The sequence below is a fragment of the Protopterus annectens genome, chromosome 11.part0 (genome assembly GCF_019279795.1).
Source record: "Protopterus annectens isolate FY-2018-M chromosome 11.part0, PAN1.0, whole genome shotgun sequence".
NCBI classification, from domain to species: domain Eukaryota; kingdom Metazoa; phylum Chordata; order Ceratodontiformes; family Protopteridae; genus Protopterus; species Protopterus annectens.
In genome coordinates, this window is record NC_056745.1 from 558043253 (window position 1) to 558064710 (window position 21458).

The 21458-nt window shown below is 39.2% G+C and overlaps 1 protein-coding gene across 1 annotated transcript in view; it reads left to right on the plus strand.

Moving 5' to 3' along the window:
• PTPRQ (protein tyrosine phosphatase receptor type Q) overlaps positions 1 to 21458 on the plus strand; it is a 4272575-nt gene that overhangs the window by 3094556 nt on the left and 1156561 nt on the right. Inside the window, exon 28 of the mRNA XM_044087226.1 lies at positions 10785 to 10858. Within this exon, the coding sequence (XP_043943161.1) occupies positions 10785 to 10858 (74 nt within the window). The remainder of the gene's footprint in view (positions 1 to 10784; positions 10859 to 21458) is intronic.

A 21458-nucleotide genomic window follows, 5' to 3' on the forward strand; every position in this document is an offset into this window, starting at 1 on the left:
GTGAAAGCAGAGATGAAATGAGATATATGGTCAAATTAACATGAGGCAGGCAACTAGAAAGACAGTGGTATTTAACAAGAGAAAGACAACTGTAACTGGGTGGGAGGGTGGGGAAAAATGTCTGCCTGACTCAGAAGAGACAGAGCTGTGGTCTCTTTTGAAGTTTTAATATGCAGTTAAAGCAGAATGCAAGTAAAACACAAGGTAAAGAAAATAAACCACAGTATTTAAAATATAAAAAGGCAATAAAGTACAAAATAATCACATATTTGATTTTTCTATTTAATATAACTTGCTCCTTTATCCATATATTTGGATACAAACCAGGGATTGTGACAAAAAAGGATTAGTGTAGAAAAGTTTAAGCCATGTACATTTAATATTCATTTTGGAAGGTACTAACATCTAAGACTGCAGTCTGGTATTTCATCAGCACATCAAGTGTTTTAAAAAAGTTGTTGCACAGATATATCAAGTAGTTTGATGGTCTTGTTAATATAACTGATGACATATTACTATGGAGTCTCCCCAAAGAAGGGCATGGAATGGAAAGGTACTACAGTAAAGTGTAAGACAAAGTAGCCTGAAGCTGAATAAAAGTTTATGTTTTGAGACACAGATTTACTGGTTATGCCCAAAAGTATGAAGACTTACAACCACACTACGAGAAAGAAAAAGGTATAGGGAAAAAAGCCTCTACTAGAAGACGAAAACAAAAAATTAATGATGCAGCGTCTTTTGAAGTTTATTCTGAACTTGTTGGATATGATTCTTCTGTTAATAAAATAGCTTGAACATAATATACATAGTACAAAACAAAAGTAGATTTTAGATGCTGTATATACTTAGTAAATAAATTGCCACATTAGAGGAGTGTTCTTATAGGAACAATTCAGTCACATTGTAAATAGAAGGCATTCAGAATGGCACTGATGAAGTGGTTCTTCAAGAAACTAAACCAGTCACTTATAGGCTCACACCCTTTAATAAATGCCAACAAATACATATTCAAATACAGAAAGTCATTTGCCATAGTTTATAGTTATGACCATTTACATTTATAAGAAAACTGTGTTGCTGAAAACAGGCCATAAACAATACATGATGTATTTAGCAAGAACAACATGACTATGAAGAGTGTTGCTGAAACTGTAGAAGTATGACTTAGCTGTAAAGTATAAACCAAGAAAAGAATTGTATCTGTTAGATAAGCTGAGTTGTTAATAACTAATATGCAATAAGAGTATTTTTCTTGGAGATGAACTGGAGGTATACTGGATAATTGTACAGTTCCCTACAACAAAATATATGCTTAAGGAGTTTCAGCAATGTACTCAGAATGATCCAGAGATGACAGTGATATGGCAAAGAAAGGCTGGTCACAAGAGATGCCTGCTGCAGATAAAGAAGTCCAACCATCCCTTTCATTTTAGAAGAAATAAACCATATACAAGATATGTTTTTTTAAAGTAGGTAAAGCATTAGTGCCTAAGCATCTAAGGAAAGAACCTGTCAAAAATAGAAGTCATGCACTGGATTTGTTGAGTGTAAAGAAAGAACTTGTGATGTGTTATGCTGTACAGAAGCATCATTACAACTTTAGTGTGAAATATGGGTCTGTTCATTCTGCAGTACATAGCATATCAATAATCCAAGAGAAGAAATGATTCCTTATACAGGCCAATGAAGACCATGGAGAAAAGATGGAACAGACTTGTTTTGGTTTTGTGAATATGTGTATTTGAAATGTGTAGCTTAATGTTTAAGTTTTCTGGGGTTGTGATATTAACTGGCAGTAAAGGTAATGGTGAGATTAACATTAATAAAGCTCCATTTTCAAGGCATGGAATACTTGATATGGTAATACAAGAAAATGGCCCCCAGTGTCTTTAACAGACTTTTCAGAGCAATTTAAGTTCCAGCATGACCTGTATTCCAAAGAATCCACATCTCAATTTTCAAGTTGAATGGACAATTCAAACTGTAAAATACCTCATAAAGGAAGGTCAAAGCATAATAATGCCTGTCATACTGTCATACATCAAACTTTGTTGGAAAAAAATAATACTTCCTTGCAAGATGTAAGTTTAAGGTTGTAGACTGAAAACAGAGGAGTACTGTCACGATTGTACTAGAGAGAAACTGGAAGAGAATTTGTCTAGACAAATATTCGGTGTAAATCAAAGTCTATTTTTTTATTTGAAGGAGACAGAGTGAAAGTGCAACAAAGATACTCAGAATGTCAGCAGGATAGAGTGGTTTTGAAACTGTTAGTAACACTAACCCCTGCTGTTTGTTCTCAGGATGAAAAGTTGCTGTGAACAAATCAGAGACATTTGTTCAAAATGAACATATCTCATGGATATGGCTGAATACAGGGATTGTGTTTGTAATATATATAGCACAGATGTAGTCAAGGAACAGTCCAGAAAGATATATCCAGAATGGTATATCAGGACATTGCCAGAAGCAGCAGGAAATAGACTGTTGAGATGAGTCCTGAGCATCCTGAGTAGCATTCAGATGGGAACGTAAATGTAGGGGGGGTGGGAGATTGGCCTAATGGTTAAGGTGTTTACTTTACAGACACAAGGTGCAGGGTTTGATTCTCACATGAGGTAACTGGCTAGGCTTAAAATGTCCTGAAAGAGCAGGTAGCCTATTACTAACCTTTGAACTCCTGCAACATCTCCTAATACAGTGTTAACCAAAATGCTGACTGCAGAGTCATTTGTGCTCCAAGTACGGAAGATTACTAAGAAAGCCAGCAAACTAATTGGACAGTTAACAGGATTAAAACACATTTACTGAACTGCATTTTGACAAATATGCTGCTATTATGCTATTAAAGTATTTGTTTTTGTACATGGAAAAAATAAAAATGGTACTGAAATATTGAAATGCCCTTGAACTGAAACATATTTACAGTATAGCGATGTGTTTTCTGTTAAATCAATGCCAGAAATGCTGAATAAAAAGTACAGAAGTATCTTACTATTAAAACTATTATTTATGTAAAGGGATACTATTTGAAAAGTAAAATGAGGGCTTTTAACTTTTTGAAAAAGGTGGGATGTAATGTTTGTTTATAATTCTAAGAAGTCTGGTGCCTTTAGGCTGTGTCAGAGTTCAGCATGTTGTGTCATGTGGCCTGTGTCCTCTGGCAACCTGCCATCTGAAATAAATGTTGATGAAGCTCATCACAAGCACCTAGTATCCATTTATTCACTCTGCCATCCTGATATATTAAACAATAAAAATATCATCTGGGGCACAGATTTCACATCATGGAACAACAGACTCTCAGCATGTAAAGATAGTGTTGTACAGTTACCACAAGTCAACACTATTACAGACAAAAGGCATGCCTATTTTACTATTATGACCTGTTCCGTTTGAGTGTCAGTGTTTCTATTAAAGGACATCCATGACAACAGCCATGCCTGTTCATGCCTGCTTTCACGTGGAGAGATAGCAACAGCTAGCAGTGAGGTAAGCTCTACCACTAGTGGATTTCAGGGTTAGTGATATCATTGCGAGCTATATCATGGCAGAATCATGGCTGATACTGCTTTTGTAAATGCTGCCTTTGTGCCAGGGCGAGAACAAGATGATGGCAGCACATACAATGTCATTCTGTGATATCACAGGTGCCAAATACTGGCCATGTACATGACACTAGGCATGCTGTCTTATTTGGAAATGAAATTGGTTGTTGGGGATGGTCAACAGTTGAGAAGACAGGTTAGAGTCCAAACTAATGATGGCAAACAAGGATCCAGTTCTGTCAGTTCCACTCCCTTGGAAGCCACTGATGTTGGAAATTCCTGGTGTGTACTATTGCTACAGAGTACTTTCGCATTTGTAGCTTCATAATTACAGGCACGTGCCACTCAGACTACTGTCTCCTGCTACTGCAACTCTTGCTGCAGGTGATTCTGTAGCTAAACATGCATGAATCTTGAGGGAATTTGCCATCTTGAAACAGTGTCCTTCTTGAGGTACATACATGGTCTGAGTGGTAGGACCTGCACATTGATGGAATAGCACCCATGCCTATTGACATATACATACATCATGCTCATGGCAGAAAGAAAGGGCAACCACGGTGGTGCAGTGGTTAGCATTGCCACCTCACAGCAAGAGGTTCTCCAGTTTGATCCTCGGCTGGGGTGCCTTCTGTGCGGAGTCTGCATGTCCTCCCTGTGGTCACGTGGGTTTCCTCCGGGTGCTCCGGTTTCCTCCCACATCCCAAAGACATGCTGTAGGTGGATTGGACACTCTAAATTGGCCCTAGGTGTGAGTGTGTGCATGTGTGTGCCTTCTGTGGAAGGTTGGGTGCCAAGCTGGCAACTTGACACCGTAAAACTCCACTGCCAATCATGAGCGGACAGGTGATCCACTGTGGTGACCCCTAACTGGGAAAAGCCAAAAGAAGAAGAAGAAGATACTCATGGCAGAAAGAGTATGTACTCTCAGAATTCATTCGAGGGCCTGTGCTGCAGCAGTCAGCCATTATCAAATTACAAAAAACACTCTTCTGTTTTGTTCGGTGCAGTGTGATACCCATACACTAGTATCACATGTGTTGATATGTGATGGCACCCTAGTCATCCCCACACCTTTCTGCAGGTGATCAACTACTTTTGGTACACTATCTCCATAAATGCTAACAGACAGAGCTGGGGAGATTACTCCTGCACATCATCATGCAGGATATGTGGAATCTTCTGCAGCACAGATGGTGACACTCCATGCTTGTGGTCATTCGTAGGGGTCTAGAGCAGTAAGATAGGCAGTAGGAGTATATATTTTATAGAACAGTGCTTCTCATCATGGAAGGAGGGCAAATAGTGGTGGAAATTATTACTGTACATTTTTCTTGCTTGTGGTCAGTTTTGCATACATCCCCTGGTCCATTGCATCAGACATGATGAAAGGCTATTATGATCTCTTGCACATAGCATGTGGCAGTATGCCACTCGGCTGTAGTCTTCTGTGTTGCTTAATGCACATCAAAGACTTGCTTGCAAGATTAACATCTATACTTACCTTGGGCAAACATGCTGAATGAAGATGTTATATATCCCTGCTGTAGATGTTTCTGCAGCTATTGTCTCGGCTGTCTTGCTAGTGGCATTTTCAATTACTATATGTAGTCCATGACTAGCATTTATCTTCATAGTGCTGATGGTGCAAACACTGCTTGCACTGGAATGTCTGAAACATACAATATGTCAGGCAGCAAAGATGTGGTTCAGCTTGTTAAATTTGCATTGCAGTGTCCAATTTGATTGAATAAGACATTGGAAGAGTAACATGCAAACACCCACTTAGTTATGTTGTGAGTGTAGTGTCATGTGGCATTCTGCACCTTCTGTACAAATGTGGCCATTAGGTAACCTGTATCATCCACAAGGCTATCTTGGGGCATGTTAATTCTTTTAAATACACAGTATAGGGTGGAGGAATAATTATATAGAGATATAATGGCTGCATACAGGATCCGTCATGCCTATACCCCATAACATTTCTGTGTTCACACATGGTTTACACATTAATAAAATAATAGCTATGCTTATTGTTATATACATAGCCAACATCTATGTGGGGGGGTGTCAGATGGCAACATGTGTGGTATTATGACATCTGTGTTATCACAGTCATAGAACAGGACAAAATCTCCACACAGTTGGTGTTTTCTTGTTCAGTGTCCTGGACATGGTTATTTATGCATATGTATTGCATCATATATGTTAAAAACTAGTTTAGGATTCATCTTGATAACAAATATGAGGTACTAGTAATGTTATATGACACCACTGGAATACATCAGTTGTAAGCGTTATAACAACTGTGTTCCCTGTGGTTTGCAAACAAATGGTCTGTCCCATTGCTACTTGCAACGGCATGTCTCTGCACAATTCACACTATAGATGAAAGGTGCATGTGTTCATTCATTAATGGTGGCATTACCCTAATCCTGGCAAGTGAACAATGTAGTACTCCTACCCTCTAGTACCTAGTGCAGACCTAGGTTTCACTATTTCTGCCAGTTATGCTCAATCTATAGCTAATATGCACAAATTCATTAATATGTCTAAAAAGGACATTTATACTGACAGTTGGTGTAGACAGTTAAGATGTGTGCTGTAGTTCATGTGGTACAGGGTTTGATTCCCTCAGTCCTCATTCTGCCTACTGGGTGAACTTGAGCAAGTCACATAGCCAGACATTGCTCCTAGGTCACTTGTGAAAAGGGATGTGTGTCCAGTGGTCCTACATTATTAAACATTTCTATCATTCTTATTCTTCTTATTTTTTTTAAACACCTTTATTGAATTATCACTTGTGACATAGGCTGTGACGCCCGTGCCCTGGCCCAGCAATCAAGGAGCCTCAATCTTCACCACTAACACCAGAGAGGGCGTCTCCTATATGAGGAAAGGATAACAAATACACACAGTAAAGTGCAATTTCCCTTAAGAGCACACAGAGATCACAGTCAGTCCAAAGCTGGTCACTCCCTTGTTCCCCAGGTCCCCAATAAGACTCCCCACTGGCACAGCTATAGGGTCCAAATCTCAGCCTAGCTGGGCAAGCTAAAATCTCCAGCACCCTCTCTGTCCAACCAGTGTTTCATGTCCCTGCTCGAGTAGCTGGCACACATACTTTGAGATAAGTTTATACAACCACACAGACACTCCTGGGAAAGGCTGGCACAGGTTCTCCAGCTGTGCCCCTTTTACCCAGACTATACAGTAGTAATCACTGCCACCACCCAGCTAATATTATCAGCTACCCAAAGGCCCTTAAAAGGGAGTCTAATTATTACTGTACAATATTATTATCCAATTGGTAGTATAGCCCAGGGCTAAAGCTATAGGAGTGGCTTTGTACAATTTTACCAAAGGCATACAAGTAATCTAAATATCTAAAGCTTAAAATATCTCTACACAAAACCCGCCACAGTTAAAAGGTTTTAAAATATTTACTAATAAATAATTAAAACCACAAGACAATACTTTCTACTATACAGTGGTAGTCAAAATTTCAGAGATCACACAGAAATACTTAAAATAAATCAGTAGTACAGTTCTGACATCACAGAAAAACACTTAGTCTAATCTTTCTAATTTCTAGTTATTCCTAAAAGAAAACACACTTCTAAAATAACTTACTTATAGAGCAAGGCAGAGTGCTGTGAGTTGGATAGTCAAGTCAAAAATGCTTAATAATTTCTTGTTCTCACTGTTTAAATTGAAACTGCAGTTCTGATAAAACATTATATCATCTTTTACACCTTCCTGTTGTTCCCAGGCTGACAGAAACTGTATTTACAATCTTTTATGCTTAGAGCAATAAAGGACACTCCACATGTAATTCTGGTCATTAACTTTAGCCTTAAAACAATAGGCAGGAAGCCTTCATCTAGCCGGACTGGAGCCGACTTGTAAAACATCAAAGGCTGTGATGAAATAATTTTAATTTCAAAGGACCAACAAGAAATGCTTGACTTAGCTTTCTTTACAGCAGATGACAATGTTGCCACATTGTTTTAAGTTCAACATTCATATTTACAAATGATAGAATTATCTGCACAATTCTATCTGGCTAGGCTGGCAGCCTTCACCCATCTCTACCAGTCTTCACATAGGCAAATTTACATTTATATAAAAGTAATCAAACCATATTAACAAGTTCATATTTACAAATATTATACATCACATACATTGCTCTATACAATATCATCAAACCAGCATTGCATAAATTGTTAAATTCCTGCCTTCCTCCTAACCCCATTCCTCCTTCAAAACATTCTTCTGCATGTGCCACTCCAACAACCTCCATTTCCTTCTATGTAACTTACCTCTACCCGTCTCCCATTCTCCCATCCCTGCTACAAGATTCACCATTTCAAGCACAGTTGATTTAAACTCTTACAACTATTTTCTAGCAATTGCCTTCCTGGCAGCCACCAGAATCAAACGTAAGGCCTTACTATGTCTAGGCAACTCATATTCTGTATCCCAGCTAAAAATAATTTCCTTAGCTACACCCATCCACCCGCACAGTATTCCTGAAAGAGTACTCTCTAAGAAATTCTTAAAGTTGAACAACTCATTAAACTCTGAAAACACATGCGGCCAGGTACCCCTTTCCTCCCCGTTACACATCCAACATTTGCCATCTACCCAAGGAAAACTTCTTTGGTGTCTGCTTGTGACATAAAAGTAGCTATGCAAACACTTCCAGGCAAAAATTCCAAATCTTCTAGACTTTGCTGCACACTTGGGAGCCATACATATGTCCTCCCAGTGTTTCTTTGTGAATTGCCTATCTAATCACTCTTCTAAATCCTTTCTGATCTCCCTGACTGATTCTTACAGCCGTTCTCAAACAACCCCCTTCAACAGCAGCCACTTTTCCAGACCTAATCGAAAATTCAACCAGTGCAGGTCTTTCACTTAAGATTTCCCTATTACTTTCCCTTGACTATGCTCTGATATCAATCCTTTAAAGAAAGGCAATCTCTAGCCTGCAGTCCAAATGTCTTTTTTGGCTTCTTCCCATTCTGTTACCTTTCCCTCTTTAGTTATTTGTTCTAAATACACTGGTTATTCTGCTAGCTTCTTCCAGTACATTTCAGCCTCCTCTTGAATATTTTCTGTACTGCTAATTGCAGTCATTAAGGCAGAATCTCCTTTCTCCTTTCCCATGTTGGGTAAGTTCTTAGTACACTTTCTGCTACTTTATGAATATAATATTCTGTATGATTGTTGTTATTCTTCTTAAGGATCTGCTTCCAAAATCCCACTTTCCTTATTTCTTGAATCCCCCCCCACTTCATCATCAACCCTTTCCACTTTGAACTGTAGCTTCCTGCTTGTGTTACATAAATGAGCCTTTACAGGGCAGCTCTAAAATACACTTTAAATCAGGTAATCTTACACCTCCTTTTTCTATTGGAAGGATCAGTTTATAACACTTGACTCCTGCTCTGACCCCTCCCAGATAATATCCTTCAACTCTTTATCAATTACTATTCCCAACTTTTCCTCTGGTTGATAAAAATATACCTGACCTGTGTATAAAACTAAAGGGACTAAAATCTTTTTTACTGCTCGCATCTTGCTATCTATATCCATAAGCAAGAGGTTTTCCAGTTTCCCAGTTTTTGTATTTTCTTTTGTTTAGTCTCTTCTCACATATCTTTATTTAACATTACATCATCCTTTTAACCCATACTATTAATTACTTTATTTTTACCACATCCCCATAAAAATGGGTATTGCTGTGTGGATACATATTTTACAAGCTATATAGCCTTTGTTTTAACTTCATTCATTTTATATGTTATTAACGTTATGTATTATTATTATTATTATTATACTATTATGCTCAGGTTTACTACTATTCCATCTAGCTTTTATTCACCTGTTTATATTTTCTTGGTATATATGATATAACTTTCCTGAAATAGATTCCTGGATTATGCCTGCAAATGCAGAGCATGTCTTTCATTAATCATCATTCATCATAATTGCATTGTTGCACAGCTATGTAATATCTCCATTATTACTATACACATTACCCTGTGACATACTTCTCAACCTCTGAGCAAAAGAAATCTAGATAAAGCCAAAAATAATGGGAGGACAAGGTCCCCAAATCAGGGAGAGATTTTAAAGATTGCTCTCATAACCGTAGAAAGCTAATAATATGAAATATTTTAGATTAGCATACATTTTCTTAGGAGTATGAATCCTGAAATTAAAATGTATGTCATTATTTAATTACTTCAATCTACAGTAATTTGCCAGAAAATCACAAATTTTATGAGTGGTACACAAAGTATAAGGCAAAAATCTGGATATTCTGCAAAAATATCAGCTGAGATGTATGCTGTGGATTGTGTTACAATTTCATATGGCCCTGCATATCTGTACAGTGGTCTTAAAATGTGCTCTCTGTTTATTTTATTTGTTTTATCAGACAGAATGAGTGAGTGAATGAAAGAATGAATTAGTGAAATAATGAATGATTCAGCAACAAAGATTTATGAAAAGCATGTCGAGCCATCAACAGAAAATCCACCTAATGCTGGCAGACAGAAAAAAATGCTGAGACAACCAAGTGCTCGTGGAAGGAATTTATTTTCCTGGGGGGCAGGCCCCCTATACCCTCCAGATGGTGTGGCATCTGTCCCAAACTTATATATTCTTCCTCTGGGATCCCACAACAGTATAGAATTGAGAGATCACCATTGTCAATGAAGGTTGTTTTGGCTGCTTTCCTTCCATCTGCTGACATTCTGCAGAATGCTAGTTAATAAACTGATTTAAGCATGCAAGTCACATGTCGACCAGTGTAAACTAAAACAAACATGGTTATAAGGAAATAGGTAAACAACCAATCAAATAAGTATAGTTATTTCAGAAATGTACTACTGTCAGTAGCTGCATGGTTTCCTTTTCACCGGCATTTACTGAGGGCAATTTTATCCTTTTCTTACAAAAGGTACTACTGTATTGGGATCCCCGCTAACTACAGACATCATTTTTGATCAGTTTTATTGCAAGAGTTTTTCAAACCTTCCTTTATGCAGCATTAAAAGAAAACAATAAGAACAAAAGAAGACCAGGGATCACTGTGGATATATGCTTTTCATTTAAGCAAGAGCAATCAATGTTGCCAGTAGTAGCACTCCTTTAGTTATGGGAGAATTGTGCCAAGATACAACACGCCAAAGTTCTCTTCATTCTTATTTCTTTGTTTTGCAGATTTAAATTTAGAGCAACCAACAGCAAAGGTCAGTTTACTGATTCTGCCTATTCTGAGCCAGTGAAAACCTTAGGTAAGACAAATTACAGTGGAAAAAATGTTTCAGATTTAAACATACTAATATTTTAATGTATGTTTCTGTAGACTAAAAAAACTGAAATCAAAATACATTTCCTTAATGTCTTGGCTAAGCACAATGCAAATTCTTAATACAATTGGAGTCATTCCTTTGTATACAATATTGTAAACTAAACCATTGTCAGAGATGATGTAATACACAGAGAGCTGAAGGTTTGTATTTTTCTCTTCCAAACGTTGTATAACATTAGTGAACTTGTCCATGCAATATGCTCAGTGCATGATCCGTTAACTGAGTCAGTCCTACAAGTCAGTGACAGTGCTTTTCAATGTAGCTGCACTTGTAAGAATTGTAGAACAGAACTCACAAATAGAGATCACAAATTGTCTACTTACTGGTCTTGGAGATGCACAGAAATGATTTTGCAGATTAAAATTAAACTCATAACTTATGTGCGAAAACAATAAATATACATGCAGATCTAGTAAAAAGAAAATCAGTACAAAATATGAAACTGTATGAACAATTAGCAGTCTGTACTATTTGCATTCATTAAGGCCTTTTATTTTGTTCTTTGTAAAATGACGTTTTACTAAGGGATACCTATAATATCCAAATGTGCAGGTAAAGTCAGATAGGCAAAAAATATATGTAATGATAAAAGTTCTACATAAAGCTTACTACTTTGTATGTCTAAATGTGCTTGTACCATTAAGAATGCTTTGTATCCACAATGCATATGGTGCTCAGATCATTCTTGAAGAAGTAGTAATGATGATAACTATTCTTTCAATATAAGCAGCATTCTACCATCACCCAGAATGATGCCTCACTACAAGCAGAAAATGATTGACTTTAACAATTGGCTTAGTTTCTGGCGTCATTCCAGGGGAATCCAGTACCTGACAGCCTGGGAAGATATGATTGACAGACCACGATGCTTTGCTAGAGATTGCCTGCATCTGTCTCACTTGGGCTTCAGGCTTCTTGCCTCCCCCATAGTGCCTGTTTAGGAAAAGTTATGAGGTTGATACTACCAACATAAAAATTTGAACAAAATGCAAATTAAAGGTCATGCTGATAAATGCTAGGAGTCTAAACATGAAACTGCACTCATTACAGGCATTCTTAACCCTGGAAGATGCTGACATTTGTGCATTCACAGAAATCTGGTTCAAAGCTTCAGAGAGCACCCCAGCCTTACCTGTTTACTCATCCTATCATACATTCAGACCCCAAACTGTGGGCAGCAAAGCCAAAGAAGGTGGAGTTTCAATATATATTAAAGACACACCCACCTCCAGGCTGATCCAACAGTATGATGCACAGGAGACACTCCAGGTGCAGTTAACCGTTGACAAGACCCCTATTCAAATCATAGTTAGCCACAGGAAATTTGACTCAAGATATCCACTCTACCTATCTGGACCTCTTCAAATCTATGAAGATTCAAACCTTTACCCTGATCCTTGGTGACTTTAACTACCCAACCATAAAATGGAAAAACTACTCATGCCAGAATATAAATGCCCAGAGATTTCTTGATTTTATCAATGTAAATGCCTTAAAATAGCTAGTCAATTCCCCCACAAGAGGTGATAATATCTTGGACTTGCTATTAACCAACATGAATAACCACTGCACCACCCCTACAGTATCATCCTCCCTGGTAAGATCTGACCATAAATCGGTCACTTTCAAAGTCACCATCTCCCCTGAACCCTCTCTAGTTACGGTCAAACAAAAAACTTCTCCAAAGCTGATTACAACCTCTTGAGGGATGGTATAAACAACTTCACAGCCCCCTCCCACTTTGTAGGAACTGGCACCAATGTCCATATCTACACCAAAGTACTATATGAGCATTTATATAGATGCATGGAATCAGGAATACCTGACAGGACAAAATCATCCTCCGTAAGGAAGAGTAAACCTGTCTGGTGGACATGTGCAATAAATAAACTATATAACAAAAGGAAAGAAATTGCTGTCCAGGACCAAGAAGGAGCAAATGCCCAATTGGAAGCAATCTCTCATTAGCTTGAACAAGCAAATAAGAGCACTAGTGAAATTTCTAAAGCCAACTTTGACTCCAAATTGATCACATCTACTAGACACAGTCATAAGGTCTTTTTCACATATGTCTGCAATCTCAAAGGAATCACCCAGATCTGTTCCAAACTGGTGGTCAAGGACACCACATACACAAATGCTATAGATATAGCCAACCTACTGGCTGACAGATTCAATGAAAACTTCACCCCTCTGTTCCTCCCATCGGTAAATAAGGACATCCCCAGTACCTGCCCCCAACCCCTTATCTCTAGGGAACAGGTCATCATTGCTCTCTCAAAGGCACAAAATACAGCCTCCATGGGACCCGATAACATCCCAGACTGTATCCGACATGAACTCAAGCATGAACTTGTAGCACCCTTAGGCACCCTATTCAACCAAAGCCTGAGTACCAGCTTTGTCTCAGCTGAGTGGAGGACAGCCACTGCCATCACATTACACAAAAGTACAGCATCCACCGATCCAGGAAATTATAGACCCATCAGCCTAACTAGCCTGATCTGCAAGGCCATGGAACGGATTATCATGGACCTTATTAACAGAGACATTGGCAACCTCCAAACACTTGACACCACACAGTTTGGCTTTCTCAAGGGGAAGTCATGTCTGTTAAACCTGATCGACTTGTTACCAGATGAGTAGCAAACTGGCTCACTGATAGAACCTACCTAATAAAAATAGAGGAAGCCACCTCAAGCAGTAGACCCACAACAAGAGGTATACCCCAGGGATCGCCCCAAGGCCTCTGTTATTTGGGATATACTTCTCTGAGGTGCAAGGCCAAAACCAGTAGGCTATCGCTGACCAAGTTTGCAGTTGACTGCAAGCTGGACGCAGTCATCAATTCCCTAAGTGATGTGGATGTCCTCCAAGAGGTTCTCACCTAAACAAATGACTAGTACCAGAAACATAGCCTCAAGCTGAATGCCAAAAAATGCATCATCATCCCCTTTGGGGAGAATGATGTCCCTACATATTATCACATTAATAACAGCGTTCTAAGCATGCAATCAGCCATGAGGGATTTGGGCACTCAGGTTGATAACAACCTAACCTTTGTTGTACGGAAATGTTGCCACATGGCCCACCTCATAAGTAAGGATATCTCATCCAGGGACAAAGGAGGTCATAACTACCCCGTATTCTTCCCTTATAAGTCCAGTAATTGAGTACAACACCCCATTTGGCATGTACCTCGCAAAGCACATGCAACAGCTAGAGAGACCACAGAGGTTCTTCACCAGGAGGATCAAAGGCCTCAAACATCTACCCTAAACATATAGCCTAAAAGCCCCGTCCCTCTACTCGGTTTCATATAGACTCTTCAGAGGTGACCTCTGTCTGGCATATAAAGCAATCTCAGATCCCACCTTGATGGGACTGCTGCATATCCACAAGTCAAGCTCCACTCAAGTAACCCTCAGCGCGACCTCAACCTGGTCTATGACATCAATAGGACTTGTTGGCAGGACAGATTTGTGTCTGTGGAATAGACTCCTTGTCCATGTCAACCAGATTACCTCATTATCCCTTTTTAAGTGCAACCTAGATAACTGGATGGGAAACAGAAAATACACCATTGGGATTCCACCTGTGTCCTTGCTGGATAGGGGCTTTGGGTGCTGACTTGTCTAAACATGGCAAATGGAAAATGGAAAATTAGAAACTATTTATAGTTAGTGATTTCATCTATTCACATAAATTGAACTTCTTCAGACCGGTCTGAAGGAGTTAGCTGCCATATAGCTGAATACCATTTGGATTCCAGATTTCAAAAGTCTGGACAATGGCTAAGGTTCATAGACCAAGAAATGCTAGGCATAGGTCTTGCAATGAAGTATAAAGCATGCAGAAAGCAGGAGCAGAAAGCTGTGGTATAATAAAATGCACTGAAGCAGTTCAAAGCAGGTAAACAGTTCAGAATTCTGAAAATATGCAAGCCAATTCTTGTGCAGTCTTTTTCAGGGTGGCACAGACTTCAAGAATAATACTGCAAAAAAGTACTTTATTTAATTTCTGTAGTGTAGTACACAAATAATTTAAAAAAGAAAAAACAGGAGAGTGAACAGAGGGAAAACGAGAAATAAAATTAGGATACAGCATGTATAGGATGCCAAAGTAAAGCTCTGCACAGACAGTATTCATAAGCTGGTCCTATGTGGCTAATGCAGGTCAACTTTCAGAATTCATGCATTTTCATCAGTCCTCTTCTCCAAGTCTTACTAACTCTCTGTTTACCTTTTTTCTGTGGCTTGAATTCGGTGTGTCTGTGTGCCAAACAGGCAGTTCCCACAATTCCCAAATGTGGCATATGTGTAATCTATACTGTTTTTTGTGGCATGATTTCCCACATGGACATCCATCTGGTAAGTGTACCCTCAACCAGGCTGCACAAACAAACCAGCACATGTGTAGACTGCAATCCACATATAAAGCTGTCCACTACTGTGTGCTTCAGGTGGTGCTGGAAATGCACTGGAATGGTGGCTATTGACAAAAATATGCAACCCTCACACCATGGCTGAGATGTTATGTAACACCACACAGGCACAAATCACATCATTGTTGAGATTTTGTCTGCTGTACTGAAGGCACACTTCTGTTGTCTAGATATCTCTGGTGATGCTCTGCAGTATGCTGTGCAGACCAGCAGCATAATATTTGTAGTCAGTGGTATGCTTCACAACATGATTCTATGCAGACAGCTGCAGCATGGGGGGATGATCTTTGGAGTGTCAGGCAGACTGGAACCAGCAGCAGAAGAGGTGCTGTGTGATGAGTCTTTGAAAAAAAATAGTTGCAGGGAGCCCCATGCTTGGCTGAGGTGGGCACAGTAAATATGACAAAGAGGTAGCATCTGGTCCACAAATATAGGCAGGCATAAAAACAACATAGACTAAAATGCATATATGCAATGCTACACCCAGGTTATGCAGTGCAGTGCAGTGCATTGACTGGAAATGCTGTGCATCAGACATTGCCTATCCTATATAACACAATTTATGTTCTTTTATTCTGCAGCTTCAGCGGGAGAGCAGGATGTGGTCCAGCAGTGGCCACAGTGCCTTGCTTCTGTCTCCCTGCTGACTGCTGATCCCTGTCAGTCCCTGGCCAGCCTCCCTGCAGAACAATGATGGACATCCTGTAGAAGGTGACTTGGAGAGCTTTTTTAGTGGCTTTTGATGGTGCTTCTCAAGAAGATGTGGCACAAGGGTTCATCCTCATGTGACATGTGGAGTTGCAGTGCTGCATGACTCTGGGGTGGATTTCCTGTTGAGGCAGCTTGGCTGGCTGGGTCTCAGCCTACCCTGTTGACCATTATTGTGTTCTCCCTTCCTTTTTCTTCTCTAAGAAAATATGTCCCTTCTTATGCCATCTTTTAGATGTTCTTTGACTACCTTATATTTCCTTCTCCCTATATGTCCACTACTAACACTAAAGTTCAACCCCAGCTGTTCCAGCTTAGTGATGAGGACCTATTTTTCTCACCATATTTTTACCATGGCATTCATTTATTTTCTTTTTGCACTTTGCCCCTGTTGCCTGCCAGTTATCAGGCCTCTCACAGAAAATGGTAATTTGACTCACTGTGATGAGGCTCAAGCAGAAGGGGCCATCATTAATGTAGCCATTAGAAGCTGTTCATGTTTTCTGGGTTTTTTTTCTGATGTCCCCATAGACACTGTGTTTAGCATGAGGGAGGAGGCATTCAGTAAGCTGACCTTGAGGGATGTTTCCCTAACTTTTGCAAAGGAGATCTCCATCTGTGAATCCTCACCTGAAATCATGGGAGGTGGTTTTCATGGTCTCCACCTTGGAAATCACACTTACCGAATGTATACCTAAGTCCACACCCAACCTTCCCCACCCCTCAGCAGAGGGAAGCAGACTATGCCACTTCCACTCCTCTTTCTCCTCGCCTCACTCTTACATTGCCAGGGTTGCCAACTGAACCCAAGCTGACTGGGACGTTGTCAGTGATCCATCCCACCTTATGCTTCTCGATCTGCAGACATTGAAACTAGGAACAAAGGTCCTTGAAAATAGTACATAACTCTTGCCATTTCCAATAGGAATGCAGACTACCACTCAGAAACACATTTAAGAAAGAAGAGATACAAAAATGATGGAAAAATGCAAGCATATTATCAGAAAAAGTGTAAAATTTGTAGACAGGAATAAACTGCATTGCAAACTTCTACTCCAAAAGGCATTTATTTTTGCTTCATAAAAAAGGAGATGTGTGCCCTCTTTAAATTATCATTGCCACTAGTATGTTGGTCATGTAGTGTATTGTAAATGTCTGTATACTGAACAGCATAAAAACTCACAAGTGATATGAGAGATATAGAAAATAGGAAACACTTCCAAAAATGGGGGCATCCTGTGTAGGGGTAAATCAGGTATGGTTCCTTGGTAAAAATGGAGAGGTCTGATCCTCCTCCCTGCGTCACTGAGCCAGACTATGGCATCCACTTATTAATATACTCCCGTCTGAATTTTCCCTGCATTGCTTTACTTTTAGTTTCTTCAGCTTTGTCCATTAACTTGGTTACATCTTATGTAGGAGAAATACTGTTACACAGATGGAGCTATTCATGATTTCCATCTTTAAGAAAATGGAACTTTATTATTCTAAACTGTGCAAAAAAACACTTCTTTAGCCATTTACAGTAATGACTCCCTGAATACCGCAAACTTCAAGCATTCCCAAAAAATAATTATGCTCCCCTATACTCCTTTCCCATACTTACAACTCCAACACCTACTATTTTCCTATGGAAGCATTTCCCATGGAAACATCATCTCTAATCTGTTTGAAGTACAAACGTATCTGTGAAGACATTTGCAGGAAAAAAAAATAATACATTAGTAACCTATCCAGGTGTCCTACAGATGTCAGATTGCTGCTTCCATTCTGTATGTTCTCCTTGTTTTGTTTTGTTTTTAGACCCTGTTCACTTTCTCAGATGTCCCCTTTTTTTAAATTCCTGCTACATCCTGGAGTTCCTACTTACTAGTTTTTTGTTAATTAGTGTAGTTTTTTCTTAGTTCTATGACAACCTCTGCCAACCCCAACGGATCAGTCTTGTTATCTCTTTTGGCTGTCGTCTCACGTAATTACTGTTCCGAAACCCGTATTTCCTCCTTTTCCTCCAGTTTCTTGCTATATCCTCTTTTCACTAACACACTTATTGGTGGAATGTCTTGTGGTCTTGCCTTACTACCTTCACTTGCATCAGTGTCTTAACTAGATCACATATTCTTGTTAAATATTTTTTATTATTCCTCATTACATCCCATAGTGCCAAAAATGAGACTCTTGAAATCTTTGGGCTGCCCCAGTTGCAATTACATTGTCTCCTGCCTGTACATTTCATAATTTTCCTGTTATAGTAAAGACAACTAATTTAACCATGTTATTATGTAATAATCTTTGTAATTTTGGAACTGTGTTTGCAACACCATTTTTCCATGGCGCTTTAACATAGCCCCCCCCCCCAATTAAAACATGTATTTTAGATTTTATATTATTTAAATATTTCAAATATTTGTCATCAGGGTAAAAAGTGAGCCTTCCATCGGTATATTATCAGTGGAAATAATTTAGTTTTGTATGTGCCCAGAGGAAAGACATTCAGAAAGGCTTTTTTTTGCATCAAGACATTATCACTAATGGATTTCCTGAATCTTTTGCATCTCCATTAACAGTGTAGTACTCATAGTATTATCAAAAGTTTGCCTTTCCTTGATAAATCCACATTGGTTAAAGCCTCTCCATTCGATGACAGCCTTGAAATTCTGGCCATTAAACCTCCTATAAATATTTTATAGTCCTGATTTGGCACCGAGATAGGTCTGTATGAGGGCGGGCTTGTGGGATCTTCTCTTTAAATAGACTATTTCTTTCCTACCTGAATGCAGACCTCCTTCACTTGCATCACCTAATTAAAAAAAATTACTTATATATCAATCCATTTCCATCAACCCATCTTACAAATTTTAACTAATATCCCATCTTGTTATCACATCCCTGGGAGTATGAGTAGTTGCTTATTTAGTTAATTTTCTACTACAGACAGTTTAACAGGAGTAATGACAGTACTGTTGTTAAAACAATTAAACATTATTTCTCTGCTGCATTGCAACTCCAACTTTTCCCCATACAAGTCTTTTTTTTTCCAAACTCATTTATTGAGACACCATATTATAGCCAAACACTAACAGTCAGCACAATAACATTCCACAAACATAAAACAAAAGGGTAATGAAAACAAAAAACTTGCTGAACAGTAGTTACCAACAACAATAAGCATGAATGAAATAGGTTCACCTATAACATTCCAAATTATGAAAACCTATGTATTATTGACACATACCTGTCAGATTGGCTGCATTAGAACTTGATTCCATAGATTAGCCAAACTAATTAAAGAGCAGTGTTGACCAGTGTCTGGCATAGCCTGTTCGGAGCTTTGATATTTGCTAATGGGAATTGAGAGATATCCCATATAGATAGTTGGTTTGCATAGCATCTTATAAAAGACCACCATCTACCAAGAGTGAGGAGTCATGGATTATTTCATTGGAATGCAATATAGAGTTTGGAGACTAGGGTTATCTGGGTTGCCCACAGTTTCCTGGTTGTAGGTAAAGCATTAAGAGTCGCTATATGTAAACAGAGCAAGTCTTCCCCTTCTTTGAGCACAGGACACCCTGTTGTAATGCACAATGATGTGACTTTTGCCAAATAAACTTCACTTTGGGACACAGCACAATGTCTGGGTGTGCATGACCACAAGCTCAATATGTCAGATTGACATCCAGACCTAGTCCCTGGCTGTGCTTATATGTCCAGTAGCCCCTCTATAATATTTTAAATCATGCTAATAGGAAGAGAGCATGGATAGAGTGCTTTCAGTAAATTGATTTGATACTCACTACCACAGGGAGCGGGTTACTGACCTAATTCTAATAGTCTCTGAAAACAGATCTCTGTTTTTTACTTTATCAGATATAATGAGATGCTCATATATGTGTGTGCTGTTATAACACACCATGCCTAGATTCTTATCATAGGAAGTTACTAGGCTATTGGCCCTGAGGCCTTATAAGACTAGCCAAGAGTTTAGCTCATGCATAGAGACATCCTTTTGCAAATGAAGTGAAAGGAAGCTGGGTATGTCCATTCTGATGGCATTAAGCAAGCAGGAGGAAAAGATGACATACCAAAGTTGGAAGTACCTCTATTTATCCTTGGCCTCTAGCTCATATTTATTTTTTAAATAGTCAAAGTAGGTCAGTGTTAGTCTACCTTGCACCTCCTGTATCAGCTGGCCCACCACATGGAGCCTCTTATTATACATTCAAACCACCAAGGGCTAGTTCCACCAATCAGCAGTTCTGGGTGTCCCCATATCAGGGTGTCCCAACAGGTCCAGTTTCAAGTTCCCCAGATTTCTTTGGAACTGTTGCAGTAGTTGATAGGAAACTTGTATGTAATACCAGGATTTCAGATGCGTGGGGAGTTTAGCTTGGAAGCCAATAATACTTTGTAGGGAGGGACTTTTTAGAAACTTGGCTTCCAGCTTAGCCAATGGGTAGATGTTGCTCATGTCTAAAACAACTAATTTTTGCAAGGTACATGTGAGTGCAATTTTTTTTTAATATTAGGCAACCCCCACCCCCACCCCCCAACCATTTGGTATAGAGAACAACATCCTTGAACTTTTCATTTCCCCATTCCACATGAAACTCAGCATTCACTTAGAAATGATCTGTAACCATGGATTTGACAGGTAGCCCATCAGGTGTCTCATAACATAGTACAACTTGGGAGAGAACATCATTTTAAGAACATTAACACTGCCTATTAGCTGAAGTCCTAGTTTTCCCAAATAGTGCGCTGAGATAAAAGGCTCCTCCCACATCACTTTGAGATTATAGTTCAGTAGATTGGATGTGGGGAATGTTATGTGACTGCCCAAAAATGTCTAGCAGGGCCTTTGCAACATCTAAAGGAAGGGGTGCTGGCAAAGCCCCACTACTGTTTTGGCTGGGGTGCTCACCAGAAATGTTTTGGCTGCATTGACTTTCAGGCCTGCAACTTGGGCAAAGTTGGGGAACCCAGCTTGTATACAGAGGTTCCAGCTTTTATGCAGAGGTAATCACATTCCAGATTCTCAGTGAGAAGTAAGCAATCATCCACAAACATCAAAATTCTGACTTCCTCTCCCAGTACTTTCCATCCATGACAGTTCTGGATAGCCGGGTCTTGTATTATGAGTGGTTCCTCTGCAAGAAGAGATAATGAGGGAGACACAGTGCAACCTTATCATGTCTAGCTTTCCAAATACAGGTGGGTGGATAGACAGTATCCTAACAATATTTTAGCCCAAGGGTTGTTAGACATGGATTTTGTCCCTAAAATATAGCCATCAGGGAATCCCATCTGGTGAGCAACTGCCCAAAGATAGTCACAGTATACTGAATCAAATGTCATTTTGAAATCTTCTGG